Source organism: Lynx canadensis, chromosome A2, assembly GCF_007474595.2.
Source record: "Lynx canadensis isolate LIC74 chromosome A2, mLynCan4.pri.v2, whole genome shotgun sequence".
Taxonomy (NCBI): Eukaryota; Metazoa; Chordata; class Mammalia; order Carnivora; family Felidae; genus Lynx; species Lynx canadensis.
In genome coordinates, this window is record NC_044304.2 from 95908817 (window position 1) to 95929770 (window position 20954).

General features: G+C 36.4%; 1 protein-coding gene across 1 annotated transcript; it reads right to left on the reverse strand.

The window, feature by feature from the left end:
- Positions 1-925: 925 nt before the first annotated feature.
- SAMD9 (sterile alpha motif domain containing 9) lies at positions 926-2771 on the reverse strand. The gene is given in 7 exon segments (XM_030307959.1): positions 926-1922; positions 2000-2103; positions 2106-2284; positions 2287-2372; positions 2374-2518; positions 2521-2635; positions 2637-2771. Coding segments are annotated over 7 exon segments (834 nt in total). The 3' UTR covers positions 926-1852.
- Positions 2772-20954: the final 18183 nt, after the last annotated feature.

Genomic DNA, 20954 nt, shown 5'->3' on the forward strand with positions numbered 1-20954 from the left:
TTTTATGATTCTTAAGAATTTTTCACACTATGATAGTAAAATGGTTGTATCAGGCATATATGAATTAGGAAGAGTCAAGAAAGAAAATAGCTTTGTTTCCCAGTAGAAGTATTTTGTCTTTTCAGGATATTCCTAGCCACATTTTCTATGTACTTTCTATTATAATTGCTTTTCACGATCATGAAGAAACAAAAATCTTTAAAGTTTTTATGCTGCACTTCAATTTTTTTCAATTTAAGCTGTGTTCTTTGACAGATAGTTGTTGTATTAGAGCATTGCCATCTGAGATCTTTGTACCTTTTACAGGATTCTGTGATTTCATGCAAGTTAGGATCACTGGAGGTTTCTCATGTCAAATGTACTATTAGCTACTGCTAAGAGAGGCCTGGAGAAAATAGACATAATTTTGTTCTTTAAATCATCAATAAGGAGCAGTTCAAGTAAGTTTTCCTGATGGTTGGTTGCCCCAAAGGTGTTTAAATTAATCACTTATTCTCCAGTTTCAGAAAAATCCCCTGTCTTGTTTTTCAACATAGCACATCTGAATTTCTTCCTTAGTTCCCAAAGAATACACAGAGTCAAGGTAGTCCCACCACAACCTGGATGATGCTATGAATGAATATTATTGGCACATATTGGTTTAGAAGAATTTGCCCAGTTTTGAACCACTGCTTCAAGTTTTTCATATTTATCCTTTTTGATGGAAAAAAAGTTGAAGTTCCACTATGATACTTTCCCACCTCGATAGAAGTCTTCCTCTTCTGATGCCTAGAATTCAAATACTTTGTTTCTGTCCTCTAAGACTGTGTCTTCATATTCACTTTAACAAAGAATTTCCAGAACAGTCATGACAACTTCTTCCTTTTTTTAGAAGGACAGTTAGATGAACCAATAGATGGCAAAAAGATTGAGTGACAGATTTTAGTTGAACAATAGTACCATTTATTTCTTCAAGACTTAAGTCAGAAACACATTAGCTTGATAGCTCATTTTGCTGGTTTATTAATCTTGTTTCGAGTAGGCCTTTCTATCCTTGACACATATGTGAGTATACACAAATACACGATGTATTTTTCATTCCTTTGAGATCTTGGTAGAAAGCACAGAAGGTCTCAAGGAGGAGGTCTCTTAGGTCATCCATGGAAGAGAGTAATAGAATAATAAAGATAAATAGTTTTTCTCTTTGCAAGGAACTTGGATCTAAGTGTTTATATTTTTCACTGTTAAGGTCTAACCTGCCATTGCTGAAAATCCAGCTGGGCTGTTGATAAAGATTCAGACTAGAAATCTTCTCATTTTGTATTTTTTCCCCCTACACATACAGATTTGGCTTTCTTTGTAAGCTTTGACTACCCCCCTTCTCACAGATTTAGGATTAAACTCCAACACAGCAAGTCATTAAATTTCCTTTAGGGAATCTAAGTGTTTTATTTGATTCAGATGGCATTTATTTGTCACAAGAATGTGTACCAGTCGTGGTTTGAATGAATTATCAAACAAATCCTGATTTCCTGTCAATAATTTAGCAAGTGTTGGTCCCTTACTCTCTTTTTTATTTGTTTTTACTTTGCATGTTTCTTCTGCCTCTTTTCTAGACTCTGACAGTGCTTTCAAATCTAATTTAAATGCTCTGAAATCTGCATTATTTTTCATGATGTCTTTAGAGCTGGCCCCATCTCACATGAAGACTGAATATTTTGGACTTAGTTTCCATGTTCTGTTGTTGTGATTTTGCATTTTAGTATGGAAATAATCTTGTTATATTCAGAGTACTTTGTAATGACCTTCACTTTAATACAAATCTGTCAGGATACCTACGGTTTAGCAGTAAAACGTCTACAAATCTTGGCTCTCAAATGTACTTCTTTGCTTTTTGGACCTGATGGTCTTCAAAATACTGGTGGATCATCAATTTAAAATGGTTTAAAATTTAAATTTTAATTTAAATTTCAATTTAAAATTTAATTTAAATCAATCAATTTAAAATTCAATTTAAAATTCAATGAGGGCTTCCTTGGTGAAATTGGTGACTTTCATGTAAAGAATTTTTCCATAGGGTTTGCCTTTAACTCCAAAATGAATGGTGCCATTAGTAGGTGAATTTTCATACAACCCGAAGCAAATTGGAAAACTTCATTGCTAAATTTCACCTTAACATCTCTTCTGCAGCTGTTTCTCTAAATTCACAAATAGGTTTTGAATTAATTTGTTGGATCAGTGAGATTGAGTGGTGGTCCTGTTTCAGGCTGTAGACTAAAATTCGATTTGTAGTGATATGGGTTACAAATTCATCAAAAAAGTATGATACACATGTCAGTTCTCTGGATGGCTGCCTTTCCTTTGTGTCATCTATTTCATCTTCCATGAACTCAGTTTTTAGTGACTGTACTCACTGTAGAGGCATTAGCCATAACTGATTTCTCTGTATCATTTTGCTTTTGCTTTGAAGTTTCTCCATTTTCTTCTTACATCAAATGTTGTATTTTAGGAACATTTTTACTACCTTTTCCCTCTTTCATGTCTGACTAAGATCTTCAGAGGATGTTTTCTGCAATTGTTTGAATAGCTGTTCTATATGGATAGCTCATCCATGTGCTATGCCCATATCAACAAGGTGATTTTTAGTTAACCACTTCCAAGATTACTCTATGCATATCTTTTGCAGTCAAGATTTCCCTGTGCTTTTTATTAATTCTATGACTTTCCAAACATCAATTTATATCTTCTGTTCAGTCATCTGTATTTTCTGGTAGGTTCAGTGGCATTGCCATTCTGATAGCTGTATATAGAAAAAGAAAAATCATTTAGTATTTTTATAAGTAAAATTTCAACTAACTTTTAAAAGGTTATATAAAAATATATATAATTATAAAAATTTCTTATAAAATTTAGAATGTTTAAAAAGATACACATGCCATCTAATTATCCTCCTGAGAGGAAATTACCATTACCAGTTTCTTCCATATCCTATCAGAAAAATACTTCCAAGCAAATACATAAGCACTTTTTTTTTCACACAAAGGGCAACATAATATACACAATTTCCTTCACTTGCTTTATTCACTAACTGTATCTTCGGGATAGTGCTGGTCAATATATAGAGAGATGTTTCATCCTCATTAATGGCTGTTTGCTATGATGTGTGTTAACTGTATTATTTAAAAATACTCAATTCAGGAGCACCTGGGTGGCTCAGTGGGCTGAACGTCCAACTCAATTTTGGCACAGGTCATAGTCTCATGGTTTGTGAGATTGAACTCCATGTTGGGCTCTGTGCTGACAGTGCAGAGCCTGCTTGGGATTCTCTCTTTCCCTCTCTCTTTGCCCCTCCTCCACTCACACACTGTCTCTCTCTCTCTCTCTCTCAAAATAAATAAATAAACTTTAAAAAATATTCATTTCAGCTGTGGAAAATAAGAGAAACAAAGGATGTGTGAAACTAAATAGAGAAAGTTGAATGAAGTAAGGAGGACATAGAAACTAAGTATAGAAGCAAATGGTTTGTGAATTATATTATGATAGATGTAGATAAAGTAAATAGAGCATATGAGTGTTAAACATAGGAAGGAATAGAAGGACCAAATAGATATCAAATATTCATAACACACATGAAGCATTTGATACTTTGAGGTCATAATTGGGTCACCCAGTGGTGATACCCATTCTGATCCCTTGTATCCTCTACTCAAGGAACATAAGCAAGATCCACAGCTGCTTGTCAGGCTAATTGATGAGTTATAGCTGTGGTCAGGCATATGTGCCCCTCTGCATCTCTCTGATTAGAGCAAATGTATGTATCAACCCAGGGTGTCTCCCCGCTGTGAAACTGCCTTGGACAGACCTCAACTCTGGTTCTCAAAATTACACAATCAGTGGAGAATGCTGATACAGCAGAGAGAGGGAGAGAGGATATATGAACTTGCATAACTCAGGTAATAAGATCTTTCTACCCATCTTGTGCCTTATCCAAAGCATGTTACCCATCTCCTCCCCTCTACTTTTTGTTGTGTATTTTAATTGATTTAATAAGGTATTTGCCTTAAGCATCTTAATTTGATCTGTGAGTCATTTTGTTCCGTGACTTCTGAGATAGCTTCCTGGGTAGTGATCTTGGAGGCTACTATTATATCAGAGTGATTTTTCACATAATAATAGATAACGACTGATTTCTGGTTAATAATTGCTGTTTGATCTACAAATTGGAAATCTCATATCTGGAAAATTAGTGGCAATCTGAGTTATGGAAACATACTAATGGTTAGAAAAAATAAATTCCAAATAATGATAGTCAGCTCTAAGTATGATCCAAAAATGGCCCCCCAAAAAATGTGAACCATTCCAGTGAAACCATCATGGAATAAATCATATAAACAGAGAAGGCAAGCCTGGGGAATTATGGCAAGCAGATAATATATGCTCACTTCCATGATATAATACACAGGAATATTGCCTCAGAGTGGTAGACACAAATTCAGATTTGGATTTACCTTCCTTTCCAGACATAAAGGTGACACAGCAATGGTCCAAAGTTAAGCCTATTATTTTTTTGGTTAATAACTCTTGTATGCATAGAGAGTGAATAAAATATACCTTACATCTATATTAATGCCAAATAGGCAAAGATATGCAAAATTGGCAGAAATTTCACTTCTTTACAACACTATGACAACCAGAAACCTAGAAGATGTAATGCCTTCTAAAAAAAGTGAGTTAGGTGAAATTTCTTTCAATAATTTAGCCTATAGAGATTGAGAAGCTCACATTTAAAAAAAATTGGGAAGCAGAACCTGGGTGACTCAGTCAGTTAAGCGTCTGACTTTGGCTCTGGTCATGATCTCACCATTAGCGAGGTCGAGCCCCGCCTCAGACTCTGTGCTGACAGCTCAGACCTTGGATCCTGCTTCAAATTCTGTGTCTCCCTCTCTCTCTGCCGCTTCCCAGCTTGTGCTCTATCTCTGTCTCAAAAGTAAACATTAAAAAAAAATAAATAAATTGGGAAGAGAAAAAGAGAGTGGAAGGGGAAAATTGCTTTAGATTTGAAATAGGACTTTAAAAGTAGCCTTTTGTAGGACTACATTAAATTCAAACACTGTGCAGCAAAAAACACAATTAACAGAATGAAAAGACAAGCTATGGGATAAGAGAAAATATTTGCAAAATAATTTGCAAATATATTTGATAAGGGTTAATATCCAGAATATATATAAAAAAAACTTCCTACAGTTCAACAACACAAATAACCCAATTAAAAAATAGTCAAGGACTTGAATAAACATTTCTCCAAAGATGATAAACAAATGCCAGACAAGTATATGGAAATGAGCAACATCACTAATCATTAGAGAAATGCAAACCTAAATCACAATGATGTATCATTTCACATCCATTATGATGACTGCTATTAAAAAACAGTAAATGATGAGTCTTGGTTACGATATTGAGAAACTGGAGGGACCCCTTATGCACTGTTGATAAGAATGTTAAATGGTATAATCTACACAACTTACCTTAGAAGAATGGTTAAAGGAATCTCTCCAAACAGAAAGGAAATGATAAGAGAAGGAATCTTGAAACATTAGGAAGGAAAAAAGAACACACTAAGTAAAAATGTTAGTAAATATAATAAGCTGTCTCTTGTTTGGTTTTCTAAATTATGTTTGATTATTGAAGCACTGTCTGATATGGTTCTAAATGCATGTAGTGGCCATATTTGAGATAACGATATATGTGGATAATTATAAGTGGGATAGGGTAAGGGGGTGAAAAGGGAAGTAAGATTTTTTCCACTTCATTCAAGCTGGTAAGATAACACCATTAGATTGTTGAAAGTTATGTATGTATAATGTAGCATCTAGAGCAACTATTAGAAAAAGCTACATGAAATTATACACTCAAAAACACTGTAGATAAAAGTGGAATTGTAAAAAAAATTTCAAGTTACCATAGGAGGTCAGGAAAATAAGACAGAGAAATGAAAACCAGAGAGAGCAAACAGAAAAAAAAATGGTAGATATAAGTCCCAACATACCAATAATTATATTGAATATAAATTGCCTACATATAGAAATTAAAAGGCAGAATTAGTAGAGTGAATTAAAAATATGACCCAACTATATCCTTTTTGTAAGATACTCACTTGAAACATAATATAGACAGGTTGAAAGTAAAAATATGGATAAAGATATGTAATGAACACAAGAATGGCTATATTAATGTCAGATAAAGACTGTAGACTACAGAGAAAAAAATAACCAGAGTCAGAGGAATATTACATAATGATAAGCCAATCTAACAAGATGGCATAGCAATCCTAAAAGTGTGTGCATCAAAGAAGGAAGTTGAAGGAAACAGTGATAGAACTTACTATCTTAGACAAACCCACAATTATAGTTGGATATTTCAGTACCTTTCTCTTAATTGATAGAACAACTAGACAGAATATAACTGAGGATATGGAAGAATTTAATACCATCAACCAATACCTTCCAAACCACAATTATAGGATAGTTCATCCAACAACAGCAGAATATCATTCTTTTCAAGTGCCCAAGATAAATGATAAAACAAATTTCAACAATTTAAAGAACTGAAATCATACAGAATATGTTTGCCAATCATGATAGAATCTTATTAGTAATTTAGTAACAGAAAATTAAGAGGAAAATTGCTGAACACTAAAACAACACATTCCTAAATAATTCATGGATCAAAGAAAAGTCTCAAGTGAAATTAAAAAATACATTGCAACGAATGCAAATGAAAATACAACATAATAAAATTTGTGGGGCACAGTTAAAGCAGTGTTGAAAGGAAAATTTCTAGTGATAAATGTGTATATTAGAAAAGAAAAATTGAAGAAAAATCATGTAAGCTCTTGCTTCAAAAATCTAGAAGAGCTTGAAAAAGAAGAGAAAAATAAACCCAAAGCAAGCAGAAGGAAGGAAATAATAAAGATAAGAGCAGAAACTAACTAAATTGAAAATAGAAAAATAATGGAGAAAATCAATGAAACAAATATTTGCTTTCTTAAAAAAGATCATTAAAATTGACAAACCTCTACCAAAACTGACAAAGAATGAAAAAGAGCAGACACAATTTACCAACACTTGAAATGAAACGGTATTATTTAAAACCCTGTAGACATCAAAAGGTCAATATGGGAGTACTATGAACAGCTTCAAACACATAAATTGGACAACTCAATCAAAATGGACCAATTTCTCAAAACCCACAAACTTCCACAACTCACTCAATATGAAATTGATCCTTTGCATAGTCCCATAACTTTATAGAAGATTTGATTTTTAATTAAAAAAAAAAAACACTCCCCCCAAAGAAAAATCTCCAGGCCTAGATAGGTTCACTGGAGAATTCTATTGGACATTTAAATAATTAACACTGATTCTACACAATCTCTTCTAGAAAGCAGTAAAAGAGGGAATATTTCCCAGTTCATTTTATAATGTAGTATTAATCCTAATAGCAAAGTCCCTGCAGACCCAGGTGGGCTTCCACATACCCAGGCTCCTGCCTCATTCTGGTACCGGGCCAGATCCTGTGGGCTTAGACTCTCAACTTGCCCCAGTGTGGGCCAGGTCCCATAAGACCCAAACTCTAGATTGGCTCCCATGGACCCAGGCATACGGCCTGCCCCAGCACCATGGTAGGAAAAAAAAGAAAAAAAAGAAATAAGACAATAGATAACAAGTGTTGGTGAAGTGGTCGAGAAAAGGGAATCCTCATGCACTGTTGCTGGGAATGTAAATTGGTCCAACCACTATGAAAAAAAGTATGGAGCTTCCTCAAAAAATAAAAAATAGAACTACCATGTGATCCACCTATCCCACATCTAGGTATATATCCAAAGGAAATGAAATCCAGATCTTGAAGAGACATCTATACCCCCACGCTCATTGCAATAGTCAATATATGGAAGCAACTTTAGTGTCCATCAGTGGATGAATGGATAAAGAAGATGTGCTATATCTTACTCAGCCATGAGAAAGAAGGAAATCCTGCCATTGTGACAAGGATGAACCTGGAGGACATTAGGCTCAGTGAAATACCAGAAAGAGTAACATAAATACTGTCTGATCTCACCTTTGTGTGGAATCTAAAAACAAAACAAAGCAAGGTAAAAGTGCATAGAATGATGGATACCAGGGGCTGGAGGGGGAAGAGATGGGCAGATATAGGTCGAAGGGTACAAATTTGCAGTTCTCTAGGATGTATAAGCTAGAGATCTAATGTACAAGCATGAAGACTGTACCTAATAAAGCCGTATTGAACACTGAAATCTAAGAAATAGATTTCAAGTACACTTATCACACACAATCAATGGTAACTGTGAAGAGATGGATGATATTTAATTAGCTTGACTGTCATAATCATTTCACTACGTATATGCATATTAACTCATCATGTTGTACACTTTAAATATATACAATTTTTATTTAAAATGCTGCATTTGGGGGCACCTAGGTGGCTCAGTCAATTGAATGTCCAACTCCTGATTTTGGCTTGGGTCATGATCCCAGGGTCGTGGGATTGAGCCCTGTGTCAGGCTCTGAACTGAGCATGGAGCTGCTTAAGATTCTCTCTTAGGGCACCTGGGTGGCTCAGTTGGTTAAGTATCCAACTCTTAACTTTCTCAGGTTGTGATCTCACAATTCATGAGTTTGATCCCTGCTTTGGGTTCCATGCTGACAGTGTGGAGCCTGCTTAGGATTCTCTCTCTCCTCTCTCTGCCCCCAACTCTCTCTCAAAATAAATAAATAAAATTTTTTAAAAAGTTAATAAAAAAGATTTTCTCTCTCTCCCTGCCCCTCTCCCCTCCTCGCATGCACACTCTCTTTCTAAAAGAAAGAAAGAGGAAAAGCAAGCAAGCAAGCAAGCTGCATTTGAAAACTTGAAAGATAGTGTCAACAATACTTGGAGAGGTATTTAGGGCCTAAATGCTTTTATAAAATTAGAAGCAGGACTGAAAATCTTTCAATTGAATGAACTAAATATCAATCGAATAAATTCAGAGAAGAATAGAATAAACTTGAAGGAAGTAGAGGAAGGAGAAAATAAAGATGAGAACAGAAATGTATGAAATAGAAACAAAAATTACAATAGAATCAAAGAAACCCAAAAGTTGTCCTTCATAAAGAGTAATAAAATTGGGGCGTCTGGGTGTCTCAGTCTGTTAAGCGTCTGACTTCAGCTCAGGTCGTGATCTCACAGTTGGTGAGTTCGAGCCCCAAGTCAAGCTCTGTGCTGACAGTTCAGAGCCTGGGGCCTGCTTTGGATTCTGTGTCTTCCTCTCTCTCTGCCCCTCTCCCTCTTGCATTATGTTTTTCTCTCTCAAAAATAAATAAAAACATTTAAAAATAAATTTTAAAAAAGAATAATAAAATTGACACACCTGTGAAGAGTAACCAAGAACTAAAAATGATGAAAAAACTAACCAATATCACATGCTATAAAAATTCTAAGGATTAGAGGAAATTGCAGACAACTTTGAATAAATATGAAGACTGAAATAAATTGAAAACATTCCTTGAAAAATATAACTTACCAAAAATGTCCCAAGAAGAAATGGAAAAGGTCCCACTTCCCCGTGTGATATCATAGATCACAGCAGGCTACCAACGCTCCCACTGCAACAAATAGAAAAAAATCAGATAAATTATAAAAGTTATTTTTGAAGTTATTATACAGTTGTAGCTAGACTTGATGATAAGGACTGGATGAGCTGAAATGCCAGAGAGGGAAGATCCCTTGCTAGGGAAGCATTTGCTGATTCTGGGCTGGAGTTGAGGATCAGAGTTGGCCTACTGGAAGGAAGAGAAACCAGTGGGGCTTTTGACAGTCACATGAGTGGATATGATGGATTGGAATCTAGAAGTGCTCCCAAATCTTTAATCATTATGGGAATGCAAAATAAAACTACAATGAGGTAATACTATTCAGAAGAATGGCTGAAATTATAGACTGACAATACCAAATGTTGGTGACAATGTGGAGTCAGTAGAACTCTCACACATTGTTAGTAGGAATATAAATTGATTCAGCCAATTTTGGAAACAATTCAGTTTCAATAAAGTTAAATGTACACTGATCCTATGACTCAGCAATTATAAAGAAACAGATTAGAGTGTTACAGGCAACAACATGAATGAATCTCACATGTCTGATGTTGAGTGAAAGAAGCCAGTAACAATAGAAAACATTGTAGGACTTCATTTATACGAAGTTCAAGAACAGGCAAAATTAATTTATTGCAGCAGAAGTCAGAGTAGTGGTTACCTTTGGGAGGAAGATACTTTCTGGGAAGGGACACAAGGAAAACTGATAGGATAAAAATATTTATGTCTATGTGTGGATCTTGTTACTGGTTATGCTGATGAATACACATAAAAATTTCATAGAGCTGTACCCTTATGATTTGTTCCTTTCATAAACATTATACTTCATTTGAAAGGAAATGATGCCTCAAGATACATGATAAACAGATGAATAAAAGAGATACTTGCATTAAAAAAAATGAAGGTGTATTAGCAGTCAAGGATAGTGATTAATTCAATTCTGGGCATGTGAAGTCTAAAAGTTTCATTGGAGAATTACAACTGCAGCCTCAGATTATGGGAAAGCTTTTGGTTTCACATGTCACTGTTGATTCAATGTCTTTTTACCCTACTCTCCTCCAGTTACTCTACTGTCTAAGTCATTTTCATGTATCCATGAGATCCACTATGTGCCATCTACTCCACCCTGTAAAAATGCAGCTCACTTTGGTTGCACCCACACCAATGTAACACCTAAATCAGGAGTTCTTGATCACTCTGATGCCAGCTATGCTCAGGCTCCTGAATTCGCCATGCCCAGTCTCTTGCCCCATCCTGGCAGTATACTTCTCTTGGGGTCTCTCTGACTTTCTGTCACAGTTATACAAGCTCAGCCCTTATGCACAAGCTGCACACCATACACATGTACAAATGAAAAGCCAGGTTCTCATATAAGAGTTGGGAGGTGGGAAGCTAGTCCTGAATGGTCGGGAATGTGAACAAGTGAAAAAAGAATGACTTTCGATGATTTTCTCTACCAGATTATGGATCTTTACATTGTAATCAAAAAGCTTTCACTTTCACATGGCTTATCCTATAGCCTTTGTCAGAGTCTTGATAGGAGTATGTTTCAATAACTTAATTTTTCAAAAAATTGTTGAAAATGCCACCCTGGGCGAATATATACTGGAAGAATGACTGCTGTCTAACATCTGGGTTTTCTCCATTTATGCCACCATTCGTTATTTCACATAGTCATGATTTCTTTATACCATCCCTTGTTCCAGAAATGGTTTATTGCATAGTTTAGAAAGTGATATGGGATCACACATGTACGAAAGCCCTCGGGTAACAAAATCGGGGGAAGGCTAATGGCAGAAAAGTAAGAGGGGAAAGAAAGGTGAAAGCATGGAGTAAAGTTAGTGTCTAAAATAATTGTTTTTGGGGCGCCTGGGTAGCTTGGTTGGTTAAGCGTCTGACTTCGGCTCAGGTCATGATCTTACGGCCCGTGAGTTCGAGCCCCGCGTCGGGCTCTGTGCTGACTGCTCAGGGCCTGGAGCCTGTTTCAGATTCTGTGTCTCCCTCTCTCTCTGCCCCTCCCCTGTTCATGCTCTGTCTCTCTCTGTCTCAAAAATAAATAAACGTTGAAAAAAAATAAAAAAAAATAATTGTTTTCAATTATATATGCTTTACTATAATGGCCTGAAATTTTAGTTCTGAGCTCAGCAATGAGTATAAAAAAAAGGAAACACAATTTGTTACTTAACTGCATATATATATTTTTAAGTTTATTTATTTATTTTTGAGAGAAACAGAGACAGTGTGAGTGAGGGAGGGGAGGAGAGGGAGGAAGAGAGAGAGAGAATCCCAAGCAGGTTCTGCACTGTCAGCGCAGAGCCCGATGTGGGGCTCAAACCCACCAACCATGAGATCATGACCTGAGCGGAAACCATGAGTCAGACGCTTAACCAACTGAGTGACCCAGCACCACCCCCTCTGCCCCTCCCACACACACACATATATTTATTAATTGTAGTGTTAATTGTAGGGTTTGCTAGCTTTTTAAAGACAGTTGAAAATCAGGCCTTTATTGAGAAATGTAATCCCCCTCCCTATACTCTCTTGCACCTTGTTCCTTTGGGGGAAGTTAGACATAAACCTAGGATTTTTACCAGGAACAGAAAGCTGCCATAATTTCAAGGACTTCCTGTGGTAGTCTGTGTGTCTCTGTCTCTGTCTCTGTCTGCCTCTGCCTCTGTCTGTCAGTCTCTATATATCATCTGACACTAACATCTGAGTTTTATGTTATGGCAGATGCCTACTCCTTAGAGTAGATGGTGGAAGATATGTTTGATTAATGTAAAGTACATTTTTAAATTTTCATCATATGTTATTTCTGAAGATACTGCTAATGCCTTAGGGGATTTCATCAATAAAAATGCCTCTTGTTTTCAATGACATCTTTTCTGGAATGTTATGACTCATTTTTCAACTAATACAAAGCAGACTCCTGTCACAGCAATGAATAGTCTAGAATTTCTAGGCTCAAAATATTGTTTTTGCTTTGGGGTATATTTCAATCCTCTAACAGAAAAGTAGATTCCTCACTATTCAACGAAATGCTGTAATAGTAACAATAATATTAATAGTAGATATTATACTTAACCCAGATTGTCTTGCAAATTTCTTCTACATATATGAGGGGAAAACCATGTATTTCAGTGCAGAGAACATCTAATATCTTGTGTTTCCTTCCTCCTTCAATGTTAGAGAAAAATATTTTCTTCATTCTAGCTTTTATGAAAGTTTATTTATCCTCTGCTTCTATCTCACTTGGCTCGGAAACTCCAGGGTGTGTCTCAGAAATGAGCGTGTTGAAAACTGGCAGGTGGGGGAAGGAAGCTGATTTCAGTTTTGTTTTCCTAGATCTGAGTTTACAGAAGTGCCTTTTCTCTCTGAAATGCTTTTTTGGTAAGTCATTGCTCCACCACAGTCTGGTCTGTTTGGTCAAAAATCCAAAGTTTAAAATCTCTTCTTTACTTGAGAGTTTTGAGGACTGCAGAGAGCCCTATTGTCTTGGTTACAGACAAACTCCCAGATACTCTGAGTATCTGGAATACTTTGGAATAATGAGTTTTATTGCTCTTGAAAGCTTGTGGAACTCCGGGTAGAGAAGAGCTTATGTTGGTATTTCATTGGCCTTCCACGGTGGACTCATCATCCATCTCTGTTTTCAAGTATGAAGGAATGGCTTACAGGGACTCTTTGAGCTCCCTATAAATGCTAAAGATATCTGCGTTAGTTCTGTAGGGCAGACCAGGGTTAGATGGCCACATGGCAGGGATTTGTCTTTTTTTTTTAATTTAATTTATTTTTTTAATTTACATCCAAGTTAGTTAGCATATAGTACAACAATGATTTCAGGAGTAGATTCCTTAGTGTCCCTTACCCAGTTAGCCCATCCCCCCTTCCACAACCCCAGTAATCCTCTGTTTGTTCTCCATATTTAAGAGTCTCTTATGTTTTGTTCCCCTTCCTGTTTTTATGCTACTTTTGCTTCCTTTCCCTTATGTTCATCTGTTTTGTATCTTAAAGCCCTCATATGAGTGAAGTCATATGATATTTGTCTTTCTCTGACTAATTTTGCTTAGCCTAATACCCTCTAGTTCCATCCACATAGTTGCAAATGGCAAGATTTCATTCTTTTTGATTGCCGAGTAATACTCCCTTGTATATATATATACCACATTTTCTTTATCCATTCATCCGTCGATGGACATTTGTGCTCTTTCCAGAGATTTATCTTTTTAAGGTCAGTATCCAGGTTAGGTAGAGAATTACCTGAGTGAGAGTGACAAAAATAGTCACCATTTAAAAAATTAACACCAAGTGCTACTAGCATTTATTGTGCGTGCTCAATTAGCTTTTTGTTTCCACATTCCACTGTTGATTCACATTGGTTTTATATGGTTTTTAAACATTTATCATGCACTTACTGTTCACAACAATCCTCTGAGGTAGATGCTATTATCATCTCCATTTTATAGCAGAAGAAGCTGAAGCACAGAGACCTTAAATAATGTGACTCTCTCTCTCTCTCTCTCTCTCTCTCTCTCTCTTTCTGTGTGTGTGTGTGTGTGTGTTTAAATGTTTATGTATTGGGGCACCTGGGTGGCTCAGTTGGTTAAGCACCTGACTTTGGCTGAGATCTTGATCACAGCACTTGAATTCGAGGCCCACATCAGGCTCTGTGTTGACAGCTTGGAGCCTGGAGCCTGCTTTGGATTCTGTGTCTCCCTCTCTGCCCCTCCCCTGCTTGTGCTCTGTCTCAATCTCTCTCTCCATCTCAAAAATAAATAAACATTAAAAAAATTTTTAATGTTTACATATTTATATATTATGTGTGTATGTATATATGTATATATATGTATATACATATATATGTATATATATACACATCTATCTATCTATCTATCTATCTATCTATCTATCTATCCTATGGGTTCTGTTTCTCTGTAGAACCCTGAGTAATACAATCAAGTTATAAAAATTAACTTCTGCTCTGCTCTCCATACTGAGTTTTATGCCAGTACCTTATATATAGTTGCTCAGACTCCCTGTGACGCCAGGTCCTAGGCCTTCAGCATGAGCTAGCCCTCTCTTCTGTCCTGTGTCTTTTTCCTCATGCTGCCTCTCTGACCACCAGGCCAGTTATTAATTTTTTAAAAATCTCATTATTGCCCACTTAAGGAACAACCTAGTTGTTCTCCTACCCCCTTGAAAATTTAATACTACAGATATACTATATATCTGTGATTTGTACATAAAAAGGACAACATTATGTGTTGCACCACAGAATTGCAAATTTAAACAACAAGATACCACTACATATCTATTCAAATGGCCAAAATCCAGAGCACTGATAACACCAAATGGTGACAAGGATGTACAGCAACAGGAACTCACATTCATTGCTGGTGGGAATGCAAAATGGTACAGACACTTTGGAAGACAGCTTGTTGGTTTCTTGCGAAAGTAAACCTACTCTTACCGTTACAACCCAGTAATTGCAATTCTTGGTATTTAGCCGGAGGAATTGAAAACTTACGTCCACACAAAACCTGCACACTGATGTTTGTAGCAGGTTTATTCCTAAGTGCCAGACCTGGAAGCAAACGTCAGTAGATGAATGAGTTAATAAACTGTGGTACATCCAGACAATGGAACATTATTCAATACTAAAAAGAATTAATCTGTAAAGCCATGAAAAGCCATGGAAGAATATTAAATGCAAATTATTAAGTGAAAGAAGCCAATCTGAAAAGGCTGCTTACTGTATGATTCCAATTATATGACATTCTGGAAAAGGCAAAACCATGAAGGCAGCAAAAGGATCAATGGCTGCCAGGAGTTAGTGGGGAAAGGAAGAATGAATTGGTGGAGCACAGAGGATTTTTAAGATAATGAAATTATTCTGAATGATACTATAATGGTGGATTCATGCCTATACACACACACACATATGTATATGTATATATATGATATACATTTGTCAAAGCCCATAGAATATACAACACCAAGAGTGAACCCTAATGTAAAATATGGATGTTGGGTAATAATGATGAGTCAGTGTATATTCATCATTTGTAACAAGCATGCTGTTCTGGTGCTGGATATTGATAGTGGAGGAGGTTGTATGTGTGTGGGAGGCAGGCAGACAGTATATGAAATCTCTGTACCTGCCTTTCAATTTTGCTGTGAACCTAAAACTGCTCTTGAAAATAGTCTATCCTTTTTTATGACCGAGTAATATCCTCGGTGTGTGTGTGTGTGTGTGTGTGTGTGTGTGTGTTTATTAAATCTTCTTTATCCATTTGTCTGTTGATGGACACTCAGCCTGCTTCCACATCCTGGCTGTTGCATATAATGCTTCAATAAAAATAGGGGTGCATGCATATATCTTTTTGAATTTGTGTTTCTGTTTATTTGGGTAAATACCCAGTAGTAGAATTATTGGATCATATTGTATTTCTATTTTTAATTTTTTGAGGAAATTTTATACTGTTTTCCTCAGTGGCTATGCTAATTTATATTTCTACCAACAATGCATGGGGGTTCCTTTTTTCCCACATCCTCGCCAATACTTGTTTCTTGTGTTTTTGATACTAGCCATTCTGACAGGTGTAAGGTGATATCTCATTGGGTTTTGATTTGCATTTCCCTGATGATTAGAAATGTTGAGTATCTTTTCATGTGTCTGTTGGCCATTTGTATGTTTTTTTTTTTTGAAAAATGTCTACTCAGATCCTCTGCCCATGTTTTTAATAAACAAAAAGCAGAATCAGTCCTATAATTACAGAGGACAAACTGATAGTTGCCAGAGGGGAGGAGTATGGGGGAATGGGCAAAATGGGTGAAGGGGAGTGGGAGATACAGACTACCAATTATGGAATGAATGTGTCACAGGAATAAAAAGCATAGCATAAAGAATATAGTCAATGCTAGGAGCACCTGGGTGGTTCAATTGGTTAAGTGTCCAACTCTTGATTTTGGCCCAGGTCATGATAGCATGGTTTGTGAGGTGGAGCTCCAAGTTGGGCTCCATGCTGACAGCGCAGAACCTGCTTGGGATTCTCTCTCCCTCTCTGTCCCTGCCACTCCCTTGCACTCTCTCTCTCTCTCTCTCTCTTTCTCAAAAATAAATATTAAAAAAAATTTTTTTAATGTATATTTTTGAGAGAGAGAGGGAGCATGCACATGTGCGAGTGGAGGAGGGGAAAGAGAGAGGGAGACACAGAACATGAAGCAGGCTCCAGGCTCTGAGCTGTCAGCACAGAGCCTGACGTGGGGCTCGAACTCACTAACTGTGAGATCATGACCTGAGCCAAAGTCGGAAGCTCAGCTGACTGAGCTGCCCAGGCCCCCCCGCCAATAAATATTTTTTAAAAAAAAATTATTTTCATAATCCAGACAGTGAGGACCCCTTTCTTAAAAGAAGATTACTTAAAGTTAAGCTCCCTGGATAGCATCTTTTCAATGTTTTTCTCTGAATTCACTTGTGGTCTTTGTAGGGATGGTGTGAGGAGGTGTTTTCCCTATTTCTTGATAAAATTATTATAAAACAGCAAGCACAGAAAAAATTTTCATGACCAAGAAAGACTTTGTAGAATATCTCTTGCTATTATTACTTTCTCTTGTTTTTATATGAAATTTATCTTAGGAACCGAACCACCAAAGGTTTTACATTTTATCATGTTCCTCTTTCTCTTTGATGAAGGAAGTATTGCCAAATTACAATACCAAGAATCCTCTTAGCCTATGAGGCAAGTTTTTTTTTTAAACATTTTTTTTCAACGTTTTTTATTTATTTTTGGGACAGAGAGAGACAGAGCATGAACAGGGGAGGGGCAGAGAGAGAGGGAGACACAGAATCGGAAACAGGCTCCAGGCTCCGAGCCATCAGCCCAGAGCCTGACGCGGGGCTTGAACTCACGGACCGCAAGATCGTGACCTGGCTGAAGTCGGATGCTTAACCGACTGCACCACCCAGGCGCCCCAATGAGGCAGGTTTTATCCAAGGGTCCTGGTCGCTCTTTTCCCCTCTTTTCTTATTGTTTGAGAGTATCTAGGAACAATACTTTTAATTTTTTTCCATTGCTGTTCTTGTTTTTTTTTTTATTTTTTATTTTTTAAAATTTACATCCAAATTAGTTAGCATATAGTGCAACAGTGATTTCAGGAGTAGATTCCTTAGTGTCCCTTACCCAATTGGCCCATCCCCTTCCCACACCCCCTCCTGTAACCCTCAGTTTGTTCTCCATATTTATGAGTCTCTTCTGTTTTGTCCCCCTCCCTGTTTTTATATTATTTTGTTTACCTTCCCTTATGTTCATCTGTTTTGTATCTTAAAGTCCTCATATGAGTGAAGTCATATGATATTTGTCTTTCTCTGACTAATTTCACTTAGCATAATACCCTCCAGTTCCATTCACGTAGTTGCAAATGGCAAGATTTCATTCTCTTTGATTGCCGAGTAATACTCCATTGTATATATATACATCTTCTTTATCCATTCATCCATCGATGGACATTTGGGCTCTTTCCATACTTTGGCTATTGTTGATAGTGCTGCTATAAACATGGGGGTGCATGTGTCCCTTTGAAATAGCACACTTGTATCCCGTGGATAAATGCCTAGTAGTGCAATGGCTGGGTCATAGGGTAGTTCTATTTTTAGTTTTTTGAAGAACCTCCATACTGTTTTCCAGAGTGGCTACACCAGATTGCATTCCCATCTTGGTTATTTTTTTTTAACGTAACATTTACTGTGTATTTTTTCTTTCTTTTTTTTTTTAAATTTTATTTATTTATTTTGTATGTGTGTGTGTGTGAGAGAGAGAGAATGAGCTAGCGAGAGGCAGAGAGAGTAGAGGACAGGATCAAAAGCTGGCTCTTTGCCTACAGCAGAGAGCCCAATGCAGGGCTCAAACTTACGAACTATGAGATCATGACCTGAGCTGAGGTCGGACGCTTAACCGACTGAGCACTCAGGTACCCCTATGTCGTATTTTTTTTAATTGAAAAACTAATATGTGTTCAATTAAAAAAAATCAGAAACAACTAGAAAGAAAGAAAAACATAAGACACCTGGATCTTATACCCCCATTCAAAGTTGTTAACACTTTTGTATAAAATCTCCCAGTGTTTTATGGGTAGGCAAATATTTGTCCAACAGTAGAAGCATGGGTCATTCAATATTGTGTTTTTCTACTCAGCAAAATATAGCTTCTTTCTTACATCACTAAATAGACTTTTAGCATAATTTTAAAACCTTTTTCTTTGGAAAATTTCAAATAAAAACCAAGTAAACAAAATAGCATAATGAACCCCCTTGTATATATCACCCAGCTTCAAAGCTATTAACATTCTGCTATTCTCTCTCTTTTTCACTTCTCCTACTCTTATTTTAGCTATAGCTTCCCTGAGATAGAATTGGAGTGCATGTTTATTAAATGTAAAGTTTTGGCAAATGGCTTGACAAACTGTAGCATCCCCCCACCCCAATGTAGACATAGAACATTTCTGTAATAGCATGTCCCTCCCTGGTTACTCCTAACCCCCTGAAGAGGAAAACACTCTTCTGTTTTGTTTTTTGGGTTTTTTTTGTTTGTTTGGTTTTTTACCATAGATTAGTTTCCAAATGTACATATACAAGGAATCATATAGTATGAACTCTTTTGTGACTGGCTTCTTTTAAATTCAGTGTAACGTCATTGTGATTGGTCCTAGTGTTGCATGTATCATTAGTTTGCTCCTTTTTATTGCTGAATAGTATTCTGTTTTTGTCAATATTTCCCAATTTGTTTATCCAATTTCCTTTAAATAGACGTTTGAGTTATTTCCGTTTTTGGCAGTCATGCTTAAAACTGCTGTGACTATTTTTGTACAAGTCTTTTTATGGACATATGTCTTCATTTTATTATGTAAATACCTTGGCATGGGATTACTGGATGTAATAGGCACACCTTTTACTTTATAAGAAACTGTCAAGCCTTTGTCTAAATTTGACTTTGACTTTGTGTCCGTCTTTTGTATAAGTCAAAATGAAACAAGGAACTGATGTCATTTCACCTGGAAAGTTTAGAAATAAAGAAAAAATGATACTTAGCACATCAATATGAAGAGTCATAGGCTGCCAAGCATCACAGTTTTACTCTACCACATCTGTGAGTAACTGATGTTTTAGTTTAATTAGTACCCATAATTCCTGGCCCGATGTTAGAATTAGCTAATATGTTCTTACCATCTTAACGGGGTTAAGCTGTGGCACCCACTGGCAAATGCTTATATTTTTACAGTATCTGTAATGAATATCATTTCAAAACTCCCAAGATGAGCCAGTAAAATGAATGTGTTTTAAGCATATTGGGTAGGTAGTTAGAAACTTAATACAATTGGCTGAAAGAACAAGGTAAAGTGACATTATGAGGGTTACATGTGGATGTTGTATCCTACCAAGCAGATATTGTTCCTTAGCACATAGTTGGTACTTTTTAAGTAAGAGCAGACCACATGGATATTGCTTATTAATTCTCTACCTTTTACTAATTATCCTTTCTAGATGAGCCTATAAATTGTATGCCATGATTCATTTGTAATGCTACTTTCCACTTTTCTAAGATGGTAAGAACAATTTGGATCTTCCTGTGCCTATTTATGGCCAACACACATCTTTAGTCTTTAAGACACATGAGGCTTCTTGAAGATCTGACTCCCTTTAGGAACTGGCTTGTGCCCTGTTAGGGTCAGATACAACGTTGCCAACTGTCCACCCTAGAAGGCTCAGCTTTCACAGAGGGACAAGTTATGTTTGGACAATAGAGTCTCTATTCCACAGAATGTTTAAAAAAAAAGAAAAAGAAAAAGATTGGTTAGACCCAGAGCATATAGGTATGCTTTATTTACCCAAGGGTTATTCAGCTTTAAGCAGAAAACTTTGACCTTTGACTTCTCTTTAAAAATTTCTTCCTTCTTGGGGCGCCTGGGTGGCTCAGTTGATTAGGCATCTGACTTTTGATCTCAGTTCAGGTGTTGATCTCAGTGTAATGAGTTCAAGCCCTGTGTTGGGCTCCACGATGGGTGTAGTACTTACTTAAATTTTTTTTTCTTCTTGCTTGTTGCTTTGTTAAGAGTCTGTTTGGTAACTTTAAGTATAATTCACATGATTATAAATCCCACATTGTTTGTGTAATTCATATCATGAGTATTTCCAAACTAATATACCGGTAATCCCTTTATAGTGATACCAAGCTTAATGTAAATTTAATTTTCTCTAATCCATTCTCTTTGTTTATGTAGTCATGTATTTTGAGAAAATATGAAAGTATTGCTAATACTGGAAAA